Source organism: Capra hircus, chromosome 18, assembly GCF_001704415.2.
Source record: "Capra hircus breed San Clemente chromosome 18, ASM170441v1, whole genome shotgun sequence".
Taxonomy (NCBI): Eukaryota; Metazoa; Chordata; class Mammalia; order Artiodactyla; family Bovidae; genus Capra; species Capra hircus.
This window is the reverse complement of record NC_030825.1, coordinates 15434745-15454511: the sequence shown is the minus strand read 5'-3', so window position 1 is coordinate 15454511 and position 19767 is coordinate 15434745. Positions and strand designations below refer to the sequence as shown.

The window sequence follows — 19767 nt, the reverse complement described above, 5'->3', positions numbered from 1 at the left end:
CCTGTCTGTGCTGGGCCGGCCCTGAGAAGGAATGAGGAGATGACTCCCGGTCAGGTGGTGCCCATGTGCATCTCTTTTCCACTGCGCTCTCAGCTGGAGCAGACAGACCTGACGGTCTGAGGGGCCAAGGGAGTGGGGACGCAGGAGGATGGCCTGTGCTGCTTCAGGCCATGGACATGCATGGGGGGGATGGTGGGTGTCAGGGAAGCCCATAAGCATGGTCGTCCATCCGGGAAGTCCTGGAGGGAGTGAGCTGGCAGGAATGCAGGGAGCAGCGAGGGCGGGAGCTGGGGGCACACCTGCAGAGGGTGGCCAGGAGGAGGCTTGGGAGGCTACCTGGGCACGTGGTCCTTCCTCCTAGGACGGCTTGGCTTCCCCACCCCACAGCCCATGCTGCTGCCTCTGGCCTTTTGAAGGTAGAATCCGTGCCCACCTTCTGCTCACGTGGGTGGCTGGGGTCATTGCTTGTTCCAAAGAAAAGGAGCAGAGGCCCAGTGGTAGGGAAAGGACTTCAGCAGCTGTGGGCACTCACCACCCCTTTACTCTGCCCAGGCTGTGATATTCTGGTATCAAAGCCCTGGCAGTGCCAGGAGGGATTCCTGAAAGATTCCCTTTGGAAGGGGCCATGGCACACCATGAACCTGTCTGGGGTGGGTTGGGGTGGTGGGAGCCTGTCCCCCAAGAGTGGCCCAGCCAAGGGGCCATGTCTGCAGAGGGTCACCTGTGAGCCTGGGAGCGTTGAGTTTTTTTCTCTTCTTGCTCAGTGATGCCTTGGCTGGGTTTGAGCTGGTGTGTTTGGAGCGTGTGCCTGGTCTGTAGCTGGGTGGGTGCTCGGGGGAAACAGGGAACGAGCCCAGGCCACCCTGATCATCCCCCCTCACCTCCAGAGCTGCTGGAATTGCGGGCGCAAGGCCAGTGAGACGTGCAGCGGCTGCAACGCGGCCCGCTACTGCGGCTCCTTCTGCCAGCACAAGGACTGGGAGAAGCACCACCATGTGTGCGGACAGAGCCTGCAGGGCCCCACAGCCGCCGTGGCCGAGCCCGTGCCTGGACAGTCCGACACCGCCACGGGCCTGGGCCCCTGCCTGCCCCCGGCCGCTGCCAGCCCCAGCGAGGCGGGCTCCACTGGGCCTTCCCGCCCCGGCTCCCCTGGCCCACCCGGCCCCCTGGACGCAGCGCCCCGCTGACCCGCCAGGACCTGATGGCCATCGAACTGCCCAGCCCCGCCCGGCCCGCAGGACGCGCACCCAGCCCTGGGAGCCGACTATGGGAGTCACCGCTGCTACTGCTTCTCTCCAAAAGAAAACAGAACCAACAAGACTGCATCCACACGACTTCCTCAGCTACCTGACGATCACACCTCGACCTCTTCCAAATCCTCAGAAGCCCCCTGCTGAACTTTAGGCGGCGGATGGACGCCGGCCAGAGGTGACCAGCTCGTCCACAACCGCCTCTCTTTCCCTGTCTCGCTCTCTGTCTTGTTTTGCTCTCTTTATGACTTTCACATACTTTCTCTTCAATGAAAAAATCGAATTGTTTGGTGGCTTATATTTTCATTGAAGAATTTTGGGGGACTTTGTGGCAAGAGAGCTACTCGGAAATGGACAAAGAAAACTGGGGTTTTCTCCCCTTGCCTGATTCAAAAGGGAAAAGGAAAACTGTTCTTTCATAGCCGGAGATCCGAGCCGCCAGTTCACAGAAACCACCTCAGGGGTGTGTGGCCAGTGCGGTGAGGGTGGTGAGAAAGATGTCAGACTCAAGTCGTAATTTTTCATTTCAGATTTTTTTCTCCTTTAATGTCAAATTCTTTGGCTTTAAGTAGAAATCCAAAAAGTTTTTTTAAAAAAGAAAAAAAGGTAAAGGAAGCGTGCTGCAGTCCATGGGGTCGCAAAGAGTCGGACACGACTGAGCGACGGAATGAACTGAACTGAAAGGAAGCATACCTGTAAACTACCTTGCCAGCTAGCTAGCCAAGGACGCCGGACACACCTCTGCTCCAAAGGAAATCCAAAAAGCATACACAAGAAGTCAGAATCCAAAATTTCGTTGTCACTGCCAAAGGATGTTTTTCACTGTTTTCCTCCACGCCTGGGCTTGTTCCAATGTCCGTCTTTTCTCTTGCTTTGATTCTGTTTGGGGGGCGATGGGGTATTGGGATTTGGAGTGTTTTGTCCAACAGGAAGCAACTTGTTTCTTTTCAACTCCATGGCAGCGCCTCCGCTGGGGCCAGGTGGGGTGGGCAGTGAGGCCCTCGGCACCCACACATGTGTGCAAGTGTGTGTGTGGATGTGCACTGGGACGCACCCAGCATGTATCTGCACACACTCAGGAAGGGTATCTTGTCCGTCCTCACACCCTCTGTGAATTTCCATCACATTTCATCCTTTCCACTTGTGAAAAAAGTGCTATGTGTCCTTCCGAGAAAGAATATAATTCCGAGACAAAACTGTGACAATCTTTCGGGTTGATTCTCGACTGCTTTTCTGAGCGCGAGGAGATAGCCACCACGCCTTCCGCTGCTGCTTCTCCTCGCCCTCCTCTACCTCTGCTGCCCGCTACACGAGCCTGCCACCCAGCCCGTCTCTCCATCCCAGCCCCCGTGTTTCCTGCAGCCCCTCTCTTGTCTTCACACTTTTGCAGAAAAAGGGAAAAAAAACCACAAAGAAAAGCAATTTGCCCTCCCTGCACCTTCTGGAGACTTGACCAGCTGTATATAACCCTACATTTTTGTCCAGCTCTTCCTCAGGGGATGGTCTCTCTGAAGTCCCCACCCCATGCCTCACCCTGACCCCCATCCCACTCGCTCCCCCAGCGATCTCAAGGAGGAAATAAAGAAATAAGGAAATTCTGATCTGTACTCAGTGGGAGAACAAACAGCAGACACGGTCTCTGATCGGGGTTTTACTGCATGGCTGTAAGAAGTTCCAGGACTGGAGTGCAATAGTGACCAGCTACTGAAACCCAGAGCCCAGGGGCCTGCCGAGAGGCAAGAAGTCAATGGTATATGATAATGTGTATGTATATAGTCCTTGCAGAGGTCCAAATGATGATATTCATGATGATGATAATAAAGAAGAAATGTTTGCCAAATAAAAAATTAAGAGAAACCATGGAAGTATGTAAAGAATAGGAACTAGGTTTTCAGAGAAATCCAAACTGTGGTCCTCCAGGCAGCAATGTGTGTGTTGATCACTGTTACTTTCCAGAGTTGTGAGAACTTATCCTTCGAGTACTGAGAGGAAGGACTCCATCCGGTCGCCACAGACCAGGTGCTGTTCAAACCCCACCTGGCAGGAGCCCTAACGCTGACCGCCCAGCTAGACCTCTTGCCCTCCAGGAAGCCTGTGAGCTGCGCAGGGCTGCCAGCCTCTCAGAGGCTTGCTTTTGTGGGTTTCAGAAGAGCAGGGGCCGTGTGGGATTCAGGCCCTCATGAGGCACCTGTCACGTGTGCAGTCTGCTCTCTTACAAGTGCTGAACCTGTTGAAGTGGCAGTTTTGCACATGCTATGATGCAGGCCCACCTCCCCTTAGCCTCTGTTCCTATGAGGTTGCAGGTAGGCGGGAGCAGGTGGTGCCCAGGGCAGCCTGGGGTCTGGTGGGGGGGGTCCGAGGCCCTGACGTCAGGACTACTGCAGCCCCGCAGGTGGGCTTGGCTGGCCTCTGCTCCTCTTCAAGGACAGGCAGGCACACCAGGGGTGGTGGCACATTGGCCAGCTGGTGGCATCAGTCCAGACCCGCCTGCAGGACCAGACCACAGGCTGAGGGTCTGAGCTGGGGTGGCCCCTCCCACCCCAGCTGTTGGGAAGAGGTTGCTGCAAGCCCCCCGGGGAAGGCTCTCTTCCTGGTGTGGCCCCCACACCTGTATCTCATACACTAAGACCTGCCGCTGGCCGGGGCTGCAGAAGCCTCGCGTGAAGGGCCGGCCACAGGCCGACAGATGGAGCCCCTGCTGGCAGCGAGTGGCCGCAGGGTCTGAGGGTGGTGGCCGGGTGGGCAGCACAGTTGAAGGCTGAGGCCCAGAGTGGGAGGGAGGGGGTGTCCCAATGGGCGCCGTGTCAGCAGATCCCAAAGGTGTGGGCCGGGTCACACAAGGCAGGCCTCCTCCGTGCCCTGGGAGCCTGTTTCTGTTAGTCAGTGTGTTCAGGCCCTGCTTGAGGAGGCAAACTCAAAATGAGTAGCCCTGGTGGGAGGGGGACTGGGGGTCTGTGTTTTCCCACAGTTTGCATCTACAGCAGCTGCTTTTCTTAACCCAAGAGGACGTCTGGACAGAAGGGGTCCCCCTCCTCTCTCTGCCCCGAGGCCGTCCTGCCCTGCGACCTCTGGGCTCTCTGGTGGTTGGTTCGTGTGCGGAGATCTCTTCCCAGGAGGCCCAGGTTGGACACACTGGTGACCCCAAAGCTCTGTGGGATGCAGCTGCTGGCTGAGCCTCCCTCCCCGCAAGTCAGACCGAAACAGCAGCTTTACCCCCATTCTGAGGCCAAAGCAAGGACAGGAGGGCAGAGAGAGGTGGGCAGCAGCCACAGCTGCCAGCCCACCAGGCCACACCAGGGAGGATGGCAAGGCCAGGGTGGCAGGTGGCCGGGCCCCTGACTCCCGTGTGGAAAGCCCCTGGTGTGAGGCCCTTCAACCTTGCCCACCCCCTGTGCTCTCTGGCCATTCTCCTAGGATGTGACTGTTCCCAGGTGGTGTCTGTTGGCAAAGACCAGTGCCCCCCGTTCCCTGTGGCTGGCACAGCCCAGACCCCGTCGGAATCAGGAGGCTTCCTGTCCCCATGGCCCACCAGAACCAAAGGAAAGCCTTGGGTGCTACAGGGCAGAGAGGAGAGCTGGAGAAAGCCTCAGGGCCAGGAGGGTACGGGCCATAGGACAGAGGAGCCGGTCTTCTGAGAAGGGGCCAGGAGGGGGGCCTTCCTTCTGGTTTCATCCCAGTGACACTGTGGAGAGAGGTCAGGACTGGCCCTGACTCCCTCCTGTTTGCCAGTTCTTCCAGAGTCCAGGCCTGGGCACCACCCACCTTGCCTGGCCCAGTTCTGTACACGTGTGTCTGCCCATTGTTTTGGCCATCTCTTCAGGCTATCTGTTGACTATCTGTTGATATTATAATTATCTATTGATGCTTTTATCATTTCATCCCTCTGACCAATCTGGTCACCTCTCTGGCCATCCAGTCTGTCACCCATCCGTCCATCCATCTGTCCGTCTGTCCATTACTCTTTGACACCTGGTCCCCCATTCATCCTTCCACCATCCGCCCGTCTGCACGCCATGCATGTGTCTCCATCTAACCTACACAACCACGCCTCAGTCCATCCCCAGCCAGGACCCAGTGTAGCACCTACACCCTCAGTGACCCAAAGCCACCTTGGCCATCCCCTCCCAGTGCCCCTCCCATGGATCCAGGCCTGCTCCAGGAACAGGCCAGGTTCCACTACAGGCATTGTGGGCAGATTGGACCGACGCTATAGCAACAGCTCTGGCCAGTCTGGGCCCGCCTGGCAAGTGTGGTGGCTTTGGGCCAGGAGAGGTGCTGGAGGCGGCCCATACAGCTGCTCGGGGCCCTGTGACCCCGGCTGTCCATCAGGGAGGCACATTCCCTGGCAAGACTCGGACACTGCTGGGGGCGGATGGGGGGCGCGGCGCCTGCTGCTTTCCTTGTCACCAGGGGTCACTGCCTGGAGGCGTCCCCAGGAAGGGAGGGAGACAGAGCCCCAAGCTGGCTGGCAGCAGACACCAGGGCTCCCGGAGCCCCTTCTCTGGCTGCTCGTTGTTGGCCTCACCTTTCCCTCTCGCCTGTCTCCCATCTGGGGGTCCCAGAGCTGGGAGTGAGCCCCTCCAAGCTGGAGAGCAGAGAAGGAGCCCCGCACAGGCTGATGAGGCCGCTGTTCCCAGGACCCTGGAGGTCTAGTGCAGTCCCCACCCCATCTCTCGCTGGCCCCTGCGGCCGCATACCTGCCTCCAGGCCCCCACAGCCCACAGATGTCTTCCAGTCCCCACTCCCCCCACCAGATTTGTCCTGCTGGCCGAGGAGGAGGCGGAGGAGTCGAGGGGCCTGGATGCCCCACAATGAGGAGGCCTGGGGAGCCGGCTGTCTGGAGCAACCCATACAGTCCAAAGTGTTCCAGAAAACTCCGTCTGCCTGCTTCCTGTTCTTTTCATTTCAATTAAGTCGGCCCCTGGGGCGCCTCACCAGAGACCCCTATAGCAATAATGCAACGTCGGGGATTCAGTGGGAGCCTGACTTTAAACATCTGAATGCAGGGCTAGGGGCCCAGTCAGGCCAGCCTCCGCGGGTGAGGGGCTCCGGCAGTGGGAGCCCGGCCAGGCACATCCACACACAGCCTGGTGGGGAAGGACTAACTGTCCACTTTCTCTTCTTTTTATCTCACGCTATGTTTTAATTCTCCCAAAGGGGTCAAGCTGTCTTCCTCAGTGCTGGGTGGGGTCCTGGCAGCTGCCCTCCCATGCCCCCCATCCCTCTGTTCAAGGCCCCGTGGGTTCTGTGTCATGGAATAAAGCCGCCATTCGCCAACACGGGCTCCGCGTCTCCTTGAGTGTCCGGCAACTCCTTCTAGGCCCATTTTACACAGATTTGTGTGGGGGTCTTTGCAGGGCCAGGCAAGAGGGACAAGACCCTGACTCATGAGGATGGATGAACATGTGACGCAGGGTGGGCGTATCAGCAGGATGGGGCAGATGACTTGCCTCCTGAGTTCTGGGCGGGCTTGGCGGGGGGGGGGGGGGTGGGGGGGGCGCCGAACACCCCTCCCTGCGGCCATGTGGGCACCACCCACAAGCTCTTGAGGGTGGACGCCAAGGGAAGGGACACCTTGACCCCACAGAGCCGGGATGTCCCTGCCGTAGTATCCCGGCTCATAGGGCAGGTCCTGCCCAGAGTGGGTGTCCCGGGCTAGGGCTTCGGGCTCCAGGGCGGTCCTGGGAGGAGGCTGTTATTAATACTCCAGCCCAGCCTGGAACATGGTGTATTCTGAACGGCGTCACTGGAAAGGCCAGCGTGGGGGCGAGCCTGTCCCCACGCCAGGCGGCTGGCGGGAGCCCCAGCGGGCCTGGTGCGTCAGCAGTGCCGGCACAGAGGGGATGACAGCAATTTTCCATTGCAGAGATCTGAGTTCAGAGGAGCCTGCCGGGCCAGGCCGGAGTCCAGCCGGCCCTTGGCTCGGACACAGCCGCCATGCTGTCGCTCAGCCATGTGGAGGTAGAGGGAGGTGCCCAGGCCAGAGCCCCTCCATGGAGTCTCAGCCCGCAAGTGAGGGGAGCTGACTGCCCTGAGCTGTGAGGGAGACCTGCGGCAGCCACACTTCTGTCCTTGTCCACCAGCTTCGGGCCGGGGCCACGTCCTCAGCGCTGCCCTTGAGGCGCTCTGGCCAGCCAGGGTGGGAGGACCTGAGGACATGTGCCTGACACAGGACCGACAGAGGCCTGGGCACTGTAGCCACAAGAGGGAGCAATCAGGAGGGCTTCCTGGAAGCAGCAGCACAGTGGCAATAGTGCCCCGGGGGCCTCAGACATGCAAGTGCATAAAACCATGTGCAGCCAAGGGGAGAAGAGCTGTCACAGGCAGGAGGGCTGGGAGCTAGGAGGCCATGCCTGTAGGCTGACAGCCAGCTCAGGCCGGCTCCTTTCCCTCCGGGGCCGGGGTGGTGGAGAGGCGATGATGCAGCCTTAGTTCAGCTTCCCCAGAGGTGAGAACAGAGCCACGAGGAGAAAGGGAGCCACTGCGGGCCCCACAGCACGCGCCTCATCCTCCCACCTGTGGCCCCCCAAGGTCCACAGGCTTCAGCTCTCCCGTCCCCCAGCTCTGCATCCCAGGGAAGAGACCCCAACTGGTCCAAGGGGACCTACCAGCTACGGCCTGGAGGGTGCGATACAGGTTGGGTGAGCAAACACTCAGGAGGATGCCATACCAGGGTGAGAAGAGGCCAGAGCAGCTGCTGGGAGGGGAGACCGGAAACCAGGGCACCCAGGGACACAGGCCTGCAGCCGTTCTTGAGGAGAGTGAGGGGAAGAGGCCAGGATTTGACAAGCTGCCATCAAGCCCCCGGTATCGACCTGATCTGCACAGGCCTGTGGTTTTGTCAAGGGTTCCCACCTAAGAGCTACGGTTGAGGGGGGAGGGTCCGTGGGGGATCCAGGGGGGTCAAGAGGAGGGATGTCTCTCCTCTGGCCCAGTACCCCACTCTGCAAGACCTCTGACCCCATGGCACCCAACCCCCACCCCCAGACCTTTGTTCAAGCTGTTCCCTCCACTGAGGCCACGCTCGCCTCGGCTCTGCCTCACCCAATCTGGGAAGGCTGGCTTAAACGCCACCTCCTCCGGGAAGACTGCTCTGGCCCCCGTGCCCCACTTTCGCTTCTGCACACTTGGATAACTTGCTCGTGCCTGTGTCATGCTAACGGTGGTCGACCACTGGAGGTATGATACAGCAAGGCGTGTGGACAACAACCTCATAGACAACCCCATCGTCAACAACTCCTGCATCCTGGCGGGAGAGGCTGAGCTGTGGGGGGCTGGGCCTCCCAGCCCCACCTCAGCTGCACCCTCTCCATCTCAAGTGCCCCAGAGGGGCCGCCCCGTGAGGAAGAAGGGCCCGGGACAGGGGTTTGGCTTCTGATCCCTCAGGGCCCAGAAGCCACAGTGGAGGCTTGGCCCCAGCCAGAAGACCGCTGAAGCCTCTAGTGAGAACACCTGGCCTGGGAGGGCAGGCTTAAAACCCAGGAGGGCGCGGGCAGGTGCTGGCGTGGAGTGAGCCTGGAAGCCTGGCCTGCCCCATACCCCTGCCGCCATGTGGCCCTTCCTCAGCCGCGCCCTCTTCCCTCCGCCTACTGAGGCCTGGCTCCAGAGGGCTTCCTCAGACCCCGAGGCCCAGGGCTGGGGGGCCTGGAGCCCAGCTGAGAAGACCCATCTGGGCCCGGGGGCTGGCGGGGAGGAGGAGGAGACGGGGGAAGCTGAGGAAGACGATGAGGAAGATGCCGGCTTCCTGCTGTCTCTCTTGGAGAGGGAGGGCCTGGCTGAGTGCCCAGTGCCTGACCAGGTAACCACTGAGCAGAACGCCTGGGGGAAGCCAGTGGGATCTTGGGAACTGGGAGAACCCGGTGCCTGGGGCCAGGGGATAGACCGCTGCAGCTCTGCCTCCAGGGGTCAGAGGGCCACTGTCCCCTGTCTGGAGGAGGGCATAGGTACACCCGCAACACACAAGCTGGAGAGGCCTCTGTGTGTTGGGGTATATAAAAGGGGCTTTCTGCATGCCCATGTCCTCACGGCTTCCCTCGCCCCTCCGGGGAGCCCCCAGAATAACCTGAGGACAGGCAGGCCCATCCCCTCTGTCCTTGCTCCAGGGAAGCCTAGGGGCCGTCCCACCTCGAGGCTCAGCCTGGGCCATGTGCTGGCAGGAGCTGGAGGCCATCAGACTGAAGCTGTGGGCCATGGAGCAGGCCCAGGGGCCGGAGCTGCCCAGGGTGCAGGACCTGGATGAAGGAGAGGAAGCTGCCGGGGCCCTGCTGGCCAGGCAGCTACTGAGTCCCAAGACAGGTAGGAGCCAGCAGGCCAGGCTGACTGCTGTCCTAGGCCATGGGCCTGAGTCCTCGGTTGCATGGCTCTGAGCACCCCTTTCCTGGTAAATTGGGATGAATGGAAACTCCCAGGGAGAGGCTGGGGTTTCCAGGAGGTCCAGCCTGGTAGTGGGGCCTTCTGGACAAGCCCCAAGAGGTGGTCTTCTCCAAGAGCCCCCAAGAGATGCGGGTGCACCTCTTCCCGGAGGAGTGAGGACTGACCCAACCAGGTGGGGTGTCTGCCCTTAGCAGCTGCCGGGAGCCCCCTGCCCAGGACAAGCCCCTGGTCCTGAAGCCCCTTTCTCCACAGACAGCCCCCTGGAGAAGGCAGAGGCTGACCACAGATCCGTCTACGTGGGCAATGTGAGTTAAGGGAGGAGGGCAACTGCAGCCCCCTCTTGGCTGAGAGGATTAAAGGAAGGGCGAAGGGCCGTGTTTCAGGGGCAGACTCCAAAGCCACACAGGCCTGCGGGGGAGAAACAGGAGGAGCGTCTGATGAAGGGGCATCACCAAGACCAAGCGGAGACCCTCTGTGGTCAGATCCACTGTGGCCTGGGTTGGGGGTCTGATGAGGGGGCATCCCCAAGAGGGAGTGTGGACCCTTTGTGGTCAGACCCACTGTAGCCTGGGATTCAGGGTTTCCACATGCAGTCTCCCTGTGAGCAGATCACCGGCAATGAATTCCACTGGGAAAAGCCACACACACACACACACACACACACACACACACACACACCACACACACACACACACACACACACCACACACACACACACACACCACACACACACACACACACACACCACACACACACACACACCCCTGCCACACACACACACACACACACACACACACACACACCACACACACACACACACACACACACACACACACACCCCTCCCCCACACACACACACACACACACACACACACACACACACACCACACACACACACACACACACACCCCTGCACACACACACACACACACACACACACACACACACCCCTGCCACACACACACACACACACACACACCCCCTGCCACACACACACACACACCCCTGCCACACACACACACACACCCCTGCTGAGGCCAGTGAACTTGGGGAGCGTTCCTCTGGGTTTCCAGTCCCCTCCTCCAACAGGAGTGGAGGACAGGGGCCCAAGCTACTACCCCCCACCTCGGGGCCCAATCAACCCCTATCTACCAAGAAAATGTGCAGCAGGAGCCCCTGGGAGGGGGAGGCCAGTGCACGAGGGCCCCCACCATGGCCCATACCTGACAGGTGGACTATGGGGGCACGGCCCAGGAGCTGGAGGCATATTTCAACCACTGCGGGGAGATCCACCGGGTCACCATCCTGTGTGACAAGTTCTCTGGACACCCCAAGGGGTCAGTGTGGGGCCTTGGGGAAGGGACCTCGAGGAAGGGTCTGGTGCCCGGGGAGGACAGCTGTGCCTGGGTAAGCATTGCCCTCACTGTCCCCTGCTCCATCCCAGCTATGCCTACATAGAGTTTGCCACCGAGAGCTCGGCCCAGGCCGCCGTGGAGCTGGACAAGAGCATCTTTCGAGGCCGGGTCATCAAGGTGTGTCACTGCAAGGCGAGGGGGTGGGGGTGGGGCGAGTGGCAAGGACACACAGCTGCCCCAGCCTGGCCCTTTGCCAGTCTCTGGTGTTTGGGCACATCTGCTGGACTGCAGGGGGAGGCTTCCTTCCTGACCCAGACCTCACCTGCAGGGGGAGATGCTGGCTTGACTGAGGCTGTGGCTGGACTGTTGTGGCCTAAGTGGGGATCTTGGGACGACTGGGACCAGGCTAGGGTCTGATACCTCAGGCAGCCTCATGCCCTGGGGCTGCCAGGGCCTGGTGGGTGCTGGGGCCTATGTTCACCTGCTTAAGAGCCTTCAGCAGGGAAACCCAGGAAGGCAGCTTTAGCGTTCCTCCCGGCTAGGGGTCGGGAAGAGGATATGAGAACAGAGATCTTAGGCGGACTGGGCCTTTGTTTCCAGGTGCTGCCCAAAAGGACCAATTTACCAGGGATCAGTTCCACGGACCGCGGAGGCCTCAGAGGACACCCAGGCGCCAGAGTGGGATCCCTCCCCCACAGCAGCCTCCAAGGCGGGGCCCGGTTCAGGCCACGAGGGCGGAGCCGGTGGGCGGGGCCCTGGGAGGGCGGTAACCTATTGGGGCGGGGCGGGGCTCGGTGGGCGGAGCTCTGGAGGCCGCTCACCTCCCGTTCTCCTTCCCGCAGGGGACGCGGAAGAATCTCACCGTGGTTTTCTCCGTATTGAAGTGAGGGCCGGATATTGAAAGTGGGGTTTGCCGCTGGGTCAGGAGTCAACAGCGGTGCTTCTAAGAATAACTTCCCCGCACCCTTCATTCCTCTGGAGGACTGCCGTACCCCACCGAGGCTGCCGTGCACGGAGCGGGGCACAGGGTGGGCCTGGCGCGGATGCCAGTGGGGGCTGTGGAGGGCATAGGACGAAGCTGTGGGCAGGTGAGGTCCGGGCAACACGGGGTCAGCGCCGGCTTGACTTACTCAGGGATGTTCCACTAACGCCTTTTATAGAAAAGTAGAAATATATATCTTATTGGTAAAGCCTAAATTATTAAACTTGAATGTTTTTTAAAAGCACATGGCAACAGTGTCCCCTTTATGCGCTTCACTTGGACTTTGTTTCCTCGGGTGCAGAGAAAGCAGTTGATGGGGGTCTCAGTCTGAGCCGCACGCTAACGGCCAGCGGGCAGCCCCCTCACACCGTAGGGGCAAGCTGTTGTGTGTCTTCACCCCACGTCTGGTGGCCTCCGGGATGCATGCTCGCCCCATGATGAGGGACAGCAGGAAGGTGCACCTGGCACAGGCCCGGCCCTGGTGAGACCTGAATGCAGAGGTTTCCATGCTGGGCCCCTGCCTGTTCCCCACACCCCCACCCCAGACAGATGCCCCACTCTCTCCCCCAAGGGGCAGTGTGCACTGATTAGGCTCAGCTCAGAGCTGAGGAAGGAAGCTGTGGGTCTGGGCTGCAGACACACTTGGTCACGGCCTTAAGTAACTAAAAAAACCTCTCTGTGGGCTTCTCTAAAGCAACCCTCTTTGCCTTGTGATCTTTCAGTTATCAGCTCCTCAAGTTTCGAACACAGCTGCTCTGGGGCTCCAAGCCGCAAAGGTCCCCAGTCCCTGGTGTCCCCTTTATAGCACCAGTGAAGACCGCATTCTCTCTGGAGGGCAAGTAGGCCTCTGCTCTCCATCCACCTGTCCATCAGGCCAGGTTCACATTCCCCTGTTGATCTGGGGTCAGCGATGGTTCTTATAGAGGAGTGAATGACAACCCCCCCCCCCCCAAATACTTCTGCATCGTAATCTCCAGTGCTTGTAGATGTGATCTTATTTGGAAAAGAGGTCTTTGCAGATGCAACTAAGCATCAGCTGGGTGGCCCTAAACCCAGTGACACAAACTGGATATGAGACACACAGAGAAAGCAATGTGGAGACAGCAGAAGCTGCAGTGATGTGTCCATAAACCAAGGAGCCACGACGATTGCTGGCCATCATCAGAAGCTGGAGAGGCTGAAAAGACTCTCCCTCACAGCCTCCAGGATGAACCAGCCCTGCCGACCCCTCGGTTTCTGACTCTGCCCCCCAGAACCGTGTGAGAGAATAGATTCTATTTCTACACACCCACCAGCACACTCACACATACACACCACTGCCCACCCCTGGAGAAGGTGGGTGGGAGGGGCTGAGTGGCAGGGCCCTTGCCAGGACCATGTACACTTACGGGGCTGCCAGAGAGACAGGCTGCCTGCACCACACCCTGGAGCCGAACTTCGTGAAGCACCAGCTCCTGCTGCTCCACACTTGAGGTCAGTGCCCTCCTTGGCAAGCAGGCTACACGATGTCACTGTGCATGTTACTTTTCTCTTTTTAGAAAATGTGTATTTCTTTGGCTGTGCTGGCTCTCAGTTGCGGCACGTGGGATCTGTTGCAACTTGCAGGATCTTGTTATCGCCAACTCTCAGTTGCAGTGTGTGGGATCTAGCCCCTGACCAGGTAGTGAACCTCAGCCCCTGCAGTGGGAGTGTGGAGCCTTAGCCACTGGGATGACCAGGGAAGTCCCTGCATGTTACTTTTTTGTAAGTACCTGCTGACAGGCCATCTACCCCAAGGAACTGGTCCTTTTTCAGAAGTACCTTCTTAATCTCTTTTGTATGGCCACTTCAAGGAGAATGGACCCAGGAGGCTCTCCTTTCCCTTGGATTTCAGGACTGAGCAGCCCACATGGGCGGCCAGGGCTCCGACCCACACTTCCTTGCTGCTAAGTCACTTCAGTAGTGTCTGGCTCTGTGTGACCCCATAGACGGCAGCCCACCAGGCTCCCTCGTCCCTGGGATTCTCCAGGCAAGAACACTGGAGTAGGTTGCCATTTCCTTCTACAACGCGTGAAAGCGAAAAGTGAAAGTGAAGTCGCTCAGTTGTGTCCGACTCTTAGCGACCCCATGGACTGCAGCCTACCAGGCTCCTCTGTTCGTGGGGTTTTCCAGCTGAGAGTATTGGAGTGGGGTGCCATTACCTTCTCCTTCCTTAGCTGTGCCCAGAGGAAGCCAAGACACACAGCATCCTCTTGGTCCATCTGGCCTAGCACAGAAGGGAGAAGGAATGCTGATGGGGAGGGAAGACCAACTTCAACAGAAATCACTGGTGCAACAGCCAAGAGCTGAGTAGGGGCTGCATCTGACAGGGATCAGCCCTGGAGGGAGGATGGGCCTGGGGCGGCAGGGGACGAACAGGCAGGTGGGCTTCGTTGAGGCCAGCCTCATGGTACAGAGAAAAAAAGTTAAGGTGAAAGTGCTATCTGAGAGTTCTGTTGGCAAAGGCAAGCAGATTACTTCTAACTCTTATTTTCTCAGGCTGAAAATGGAAATGCATGTGAAAACCATTAAATGTAAAGCAATTTATGGGTTGGTCTGGTTCCACCCAAAGAAAAACCCAAATAGCGGTAGCTTCAACAAGATAGGGGTTTTATTTTTTAATTAAAAAAAAAAAAATGCTGAACATCCAGGACTGGTATGTCAGCAAAGACCCAGACATTGCCTAGTTTTCTGCTCCCCATCCTTAGAGGATGAATCTTGTCTGCATGCTCTGAAGATAGTTTTTAAAGCTTCAGCTATCACATCCAAGTTCCAGGACAGAAGAAGGGAAAAAGTGAAGGTACTGCCAGCTAAATCCCTCTTTTAAGTATCTTTCCTGCAAGTGCCTCCCAACACCATCCACTTACAATGACCTACCCATGTGAGGACAGGAAGTATATTTTGTCTGACCAATTGTCCCCAATAACACTGGGAACCTATTAGTAAAGAAACAAGACAGAATGGATGTCGGCTTAGCAAACTGCAATCCCTGCTTCGGTCATTTCCTCAGGCAGGAGAGATTACTAGTAACAGCTCAACCAGAGATCTGAGGATGAACTGGGGAGAAAGCCCACGTGAAGATGGCTGCATCAGCCCCATACCTGTTGATCACACTTCTCAGCCCTCATCTAGATCCTATGATTCCGTGTGTGTGTGTGTGTGTGTGTGTGTGTGTGTGATGGTGGTGGGGAACCTGGGACTTGTGTCTTTCACACACACTCTGAGCGTATTTTTTTTATTTCTGTAATTATAAAAAAAATCTCATCTGTGCTAGTAAACAAAAGCGGAGCAGAATGCACCCCAGATCTAGCCCTGGGCTGCCAACACTCACAGATCACAGCTTCCCCACTCCCAATGAGTCTAAACCACCTTTCTCCTGGCCAAAGACCCCCTCCAGAGTGACTGAGGGGGCAGAAGGGGACTCTCAGAGTTTGCTCATTTGATGCCCACCAGAAGTTGATGAGATGCTAGCTACACGGTCTCTGGAAGGCAGACTTCCAGGATGGAGCAAAACCAGAAAGGGGAAGCCCCACCCCTAGGGGAAGGTGTGTAGGCCATCCTACATGCCCCTCTAATTGGGCTCTGGGCACAGGAGGCTGACCCCTCCAGCCAAGCCCACCTTCTCAGTCACTGGGGGGTGCAGCCAGGGCATTGATGCAGCAGGGTGGCCGGTCTACAGGTCTTCTGCCCCTCCCTTCACAGCCTCTTCAGGGCTCCAAGCTCCAGGAGCTCTTGCCACCAGGCTTTCCCTGCCCCTTCGTGCCTGGTGGGAACAAGAGTTCCTGTTCCATCTGGTCCCTGATCAGCTCTGTCCCCTGTAAAGCTCCACGTAAACTCTTTTTTTGGGGTGTAGTACATAGATTGCAGGATCTTAGTTCCCCCACCAGGGATCAAGCCTGGGCTCCCTGCAGTGGAAGCTCAGAGTCCTAATCACTGGACAGCTAGGGGAGTCCCTAAACTCTCTTTAATTCAAGCCTCCGCTGTCTCAGAAGGAAAAACCCAAAGCTGATCTCACAAGGCCTTTAGTCAACATGCCCCGAGCATGAGGCCCTGCCCCCAGCGACCCCCCAGGAGAGGCAAGTGAGATGAACAGACATCTGGACAACGCGGTTATGTACAGAACCCTTCCTTCCAGCCAGGGGCTGCAGAGCTCTGCTCAGCAGACCTGGATCATCATGGAGGTCACCATGCCATCGAAGGCCCTGCAGAGAGAAATGGACCAATCAAACAGGCAGACCTACACCCGCCTTCCATCCCCGGCTGGCAGAGACGTCAGTCTCCCAGGTCCGGGTAAGTGAAGCTGGCTGAGGCCCGCGTGTGCATCCTCCCATACTGGGTGGTGAGAATCTGAGTCTCCTGCTTCACTCCTGTGCGACTTTCTACAGAGCTGCCCTGGCTGGGTCTCCAGTCAGGGGTGGGACCCCGGATGACCCAAGACACAGTGTCACCACTGAGAGGAGGTGCCACAGGAAAGGTCTGGCTGCAGTCACTTGTTGGGAATGCAATGAATTCCCAGAAGCAGTTCTTGAGCATATATGCAAGAATGCTTCTTTGGGAAACATCTTTTTTGACATTCCAGTGTTTTGTCTGCGTTTAACTGAAGGCTATTTAGAAGCTATCTGTAATCCAATTTTCTAATCATCCAAGTTCAATCTCAAAGACAAAATCAGCACTGGCAAGAGAACGTTTTCTGCCAGAAGGCTCCTGTCCATATGCCTGGGCCCTCACTGGGATCTGGGGAGGCGCCCCAGTACCTGCTGGGCGCACCTGGAAGACCAGATGGACAAGCTCTGCCCCTGCCCTGCTCCCCAACTCCCCTTCTGTTTCACGTGTTGGAGATCCTCGTAAGCATTTGTTTGGAAAAACAGGGTTCTGCCATTTCAGAACAGCTGCCTTAGAGGCACAGTGCCTTTTGCTTAAAAGACCTTCCCTCTCTCCGTCCCTCTCAGAATTGCTGTCTCTCAGCAGGGCAGGGGTTACCAGAGAAGGTGCCACGCCCACCTGGACTGAATGCGGTCCCCCGGGTTATAGAAGGGGTTGCACATCACGTCTGTGTAGGAGTTGTGCAGCTTCCGGAACATCTGAAACAAGAAGCAGCAACATGTTTACTTCACATGGACGCACAGCTGCTGCCATGCTGGGGGCTTCTCAGCATTTCTAAAGAAACAGGGAAAATCAAGTCACTGGTCCCCACACTCACACTGCGGATCTCGTTGTCTCTGAGCGCCGTGTTGGAGGAATCCACCACCATGACAAACTTCACCTTGGAGTTGGTCACGTAGCCATATCTGCACAGCTGGTTAGGGAATTCGCTCTTAACACAGGGACTCATCACTGCAGAGTCTGTGAGCGTAGGGCCACCTGCACATGTCCCCCAGCTCCTCAGGAGGTGCATGACAACCTGCATCACAACACCAGCCCTGGGCTGGGCCTGTCTTGCAGTGCCAGGAGGACACAGGGCCACGCCAGGTGTGACCGCACACTTCCTTATACAGCTTCTGGTATTTGCTGGAGAAGCAGAGGGCAGGCAACTAAGGCCTGTCACAACTCAAGTCCTGGGGCGACGTGCCCAAACCCTGGAGCACCTTGCCCTCTCTCTGCATCAGTTCCCGGCCCCAGAGAGTTAACTGCAAAACCAGAGGTTGCACAAACGAGGTGCAGTCAGCCTAAGGTCCCCACATCTCGAAAGGCCACTTTGTCTTGTGGACCAGTGGCTCCCAGGCAGTGACACTTGGCAAGCTCATTACTATTAAATACTTGTTGGAATGTCTTTGAACTCCATGCGTTTTGGAGTAATTTGTCCTGAGAACTGGTCAAGATCTTACAGTGACAGGTGGGGCTGAGCCTGAAAAAGAGATTAGTGAACGATGACCCCTGGCTCAGGATGACCCCTCTTCAGGAGCCTGAAAAGGAGGTTAGTGAACGATGACCCCTGGCCACCCCTGGTGGCCCCGCTGGGACGGCACGGGAAGGCGTCCTTGCAGGCATGATGCTAGAGTTCCCAGTCCCTCCACAAACTCCAGGGACAAGTGAGGACTGTCACAATTCTCCAGGCAACTCAAGCCTGGCTGTTCCCCCATCATCCTCCTAACTGAAGAAAAAAGGGTATGAGGTCCTAACTGGTCTCAAGCTGCTCCAATTCCCCACTGGTCAAAAGCCCACATCTTTTTTCCTTTCCAAGTGAGGTTATAAGATGCTTTTCAAGGGGACCTGATGCTACAGTGCACCCTGAGACTGCAGGAAATCCTCATACTTGAAGTCGCTGACAGACACAAGGATACACCTTGTAGTCTTCTGTAGGATAGAGCAGGCCCAGGTAGAGCTCCCTCTGGTCCACCAGGGCCTTCCCCATGGCAGAGATCTTCTCATCCACCACATCCAGGGATGTGTGCACCATGTAGTGGAACTTGAGCTCATTCTCCGTGGGGACGCTGCGGATGTAAAGAGGATAATTCTGCAAGAAAAGGGTGATGGTGGCTGAAGTGACAAGGATCCACCCTGGGTGCACTGGCCCAGAAAACAAGGCCCCACCCTAGCCGGTGCCTTTCTCCTGACTCCATGATCCCATGATGCTGGCTGTTTCCCAACATGCCAACTCCTGCAATCGTCACCTGGGCAGAGGCACTGGCAGACTCATTCTAGACCTTTCAAGAGTCAGCTCAGACCTCCATCTCTGCAGAGCCATTTTGGAGTAACCTAACCCTGGAGTTTAAACAGCATCTTTCCAGGCTGCCACAGGCCTAGTGCTGCACAAATACAGTGTACACAACACTGCCCCTACCCTGACTGACAAGGATGACATCGGGTGAAGGAGACAGTCCACAAACCCACCAACAAATAATGCAGCAGGTGCTAACACAGAACCCAGCATAACAGGAGCTTCACAGGAGAACTGCCTCAGAAGCCTTGTCTTAACAAAAGGTTGTGAGGTTACCAAGGTTCCCTGCAGTTGGGGCGGGTGGATGGCCACGCAGCTCAATCGTAGGATTTAGAAAGAGCTTCCTAGAGAAACTGAAATCTGTAGTGGCCAGTGGAGGGAACGGGAGTGGAGGAGAGGAAGGGAGGGGTCCCAAGTGCAAAGGCCCAGTGAGAGAGCACAGCCTGCCACGGGAGCTGCAAGTAATTCGTCGGTTGGAGTGGAGGATGTCACTGGTATAGGAGGAAGGTTATTCAGACGTGATCCTAATGAGAAGCCACTGTTGAGATTTTAGGCAGGGGTGTGTCACGGTACATTTGTGGCTGCCGAGCGGAGAAAAGCGAGTCAGTCGTCTGAGGTGGAGGGTGAGCGATGGCCCGGCCGGTGGCAGCGCGCGGCGGAGCACGACGGACCGAAGTGGACGGCTAGACTCCGGAGCAGGAAACCACAGAGCCCGCCGACGATGGCTGGGCGGAGCGGGGACCGGGACGGAAGAGGAGGACCCGGTCTGTGACGCTCCGGCAGCGGCAGGTGTAGGTCTGCGCGGCGCCTACCCCGGGCCCGCCCAGCCACCTAGGCTCGGCAAAGTTCCGGAGCCCACCCTCTGGAGTCCCCGAGGCAGGGAAAGAGGGAAGACGGAGAAAGAGGGTGACGCTGGAGCGGGCCTTGCAACCCGCGTACGCACCTCCTTGGCGATCACCGCTACGCACACCGCCATCTTGGGAGCCTGACCGGCCGCGTCACATGACGACGACGCCGGTCACGAGGCCAGCCAGGCCCCGCCCCGCTCGCAATTATTTCAGCCGGCCGTGACCCCGCCTTTCCTGTCACTCAGCCGACCTTGCCCCGCCTCTTCTGGTATTCAGTGGGCCT

General features: G+C 57.8%; 3 protein-coding genes across 8 annotated transcripts in view; 2 read left to right on the top strand and 1 right to left on the bottom strand.

The window, feature by feature from the left end:
* Nucleotides 1–3107, top strand: part of CBFA2T3 (CBFA2/RUNX1 translocation partner 3) — a 77765-nt gene extending 74658 nt beyond the window's left edge. For all 5 annotated transcript variants that reach the window (XM_018061868.1, XM_018061866.1, XM_018061871.1 and 2 more), the window contains one exon: nucleotides 888–3107. In XM_018061868.1, the coding sequence (XP_017917357.1) occupies nucleotides 888–1187 (300 nt within the window). In that variant the 3' untranslated portion in view covers nucleotides 1188–3107. The remainder of the gene's footprint in view (nucleotides 1–887) is intronic.
* Nucleotides 8800–12115, top strand: PABPN1L (poly(A) binding protein nuclear 1 like, cytoplasmic). The gene is made up of 7 exons (XM_018063149.1): nucleotides 8800–9048; nucleotides 9407–9601; nucleotides 9815–9928; nucleotides 10854–10960; nucleotides 11068–11155; nucleotides 11579–11721; nucleotides 11821–12115. The coding sequence occupies exons 1-7, from the start codon at nucleotides 8800–8802 to the stop codon at nucleotides 11858–11860; spliced, it is 936 nt and encodes a 311-aa protein (XP_017918638.1). The 3' UTR covers nucleotides 11861–12115.
* On the bottom strand, nucleotides 14567–19685 carry TRAPPC2L (trafficking protein particle complex 2 like). 2 transcript variants are annotated; one of them, XM_018061864.1, is made up of 5 exons: nucleotides 19580–19685; nucleotides 18260–18432; nucleotides 17179–17266; nucleotides 16980–17059; nucleotides 14567–16180 (listed from the first exon to the last, which is right to left on the bottom strand). In XM_018061864.1, the coding sequence occupies exons 1-5, from the start codon at nucleotides 19610–19612 to the stop codon at nucleotides 16135–16137; spliced, it is 420 nt and encodes a 139-aa protein (XP_017917353.1). In that variant the 5' UTR covers nucleotides 19613–19685; the 3' UTR covers nucleotides 14567–16134. The 2 variants fall into 2 exon arrangements, with proteins under 2 accessions (XP_017917353.1, XP_017917354.1); XM_018061865.1 differs by having other exon boundaries at nucleotides 18260–18409; nucleotides 19580–19649.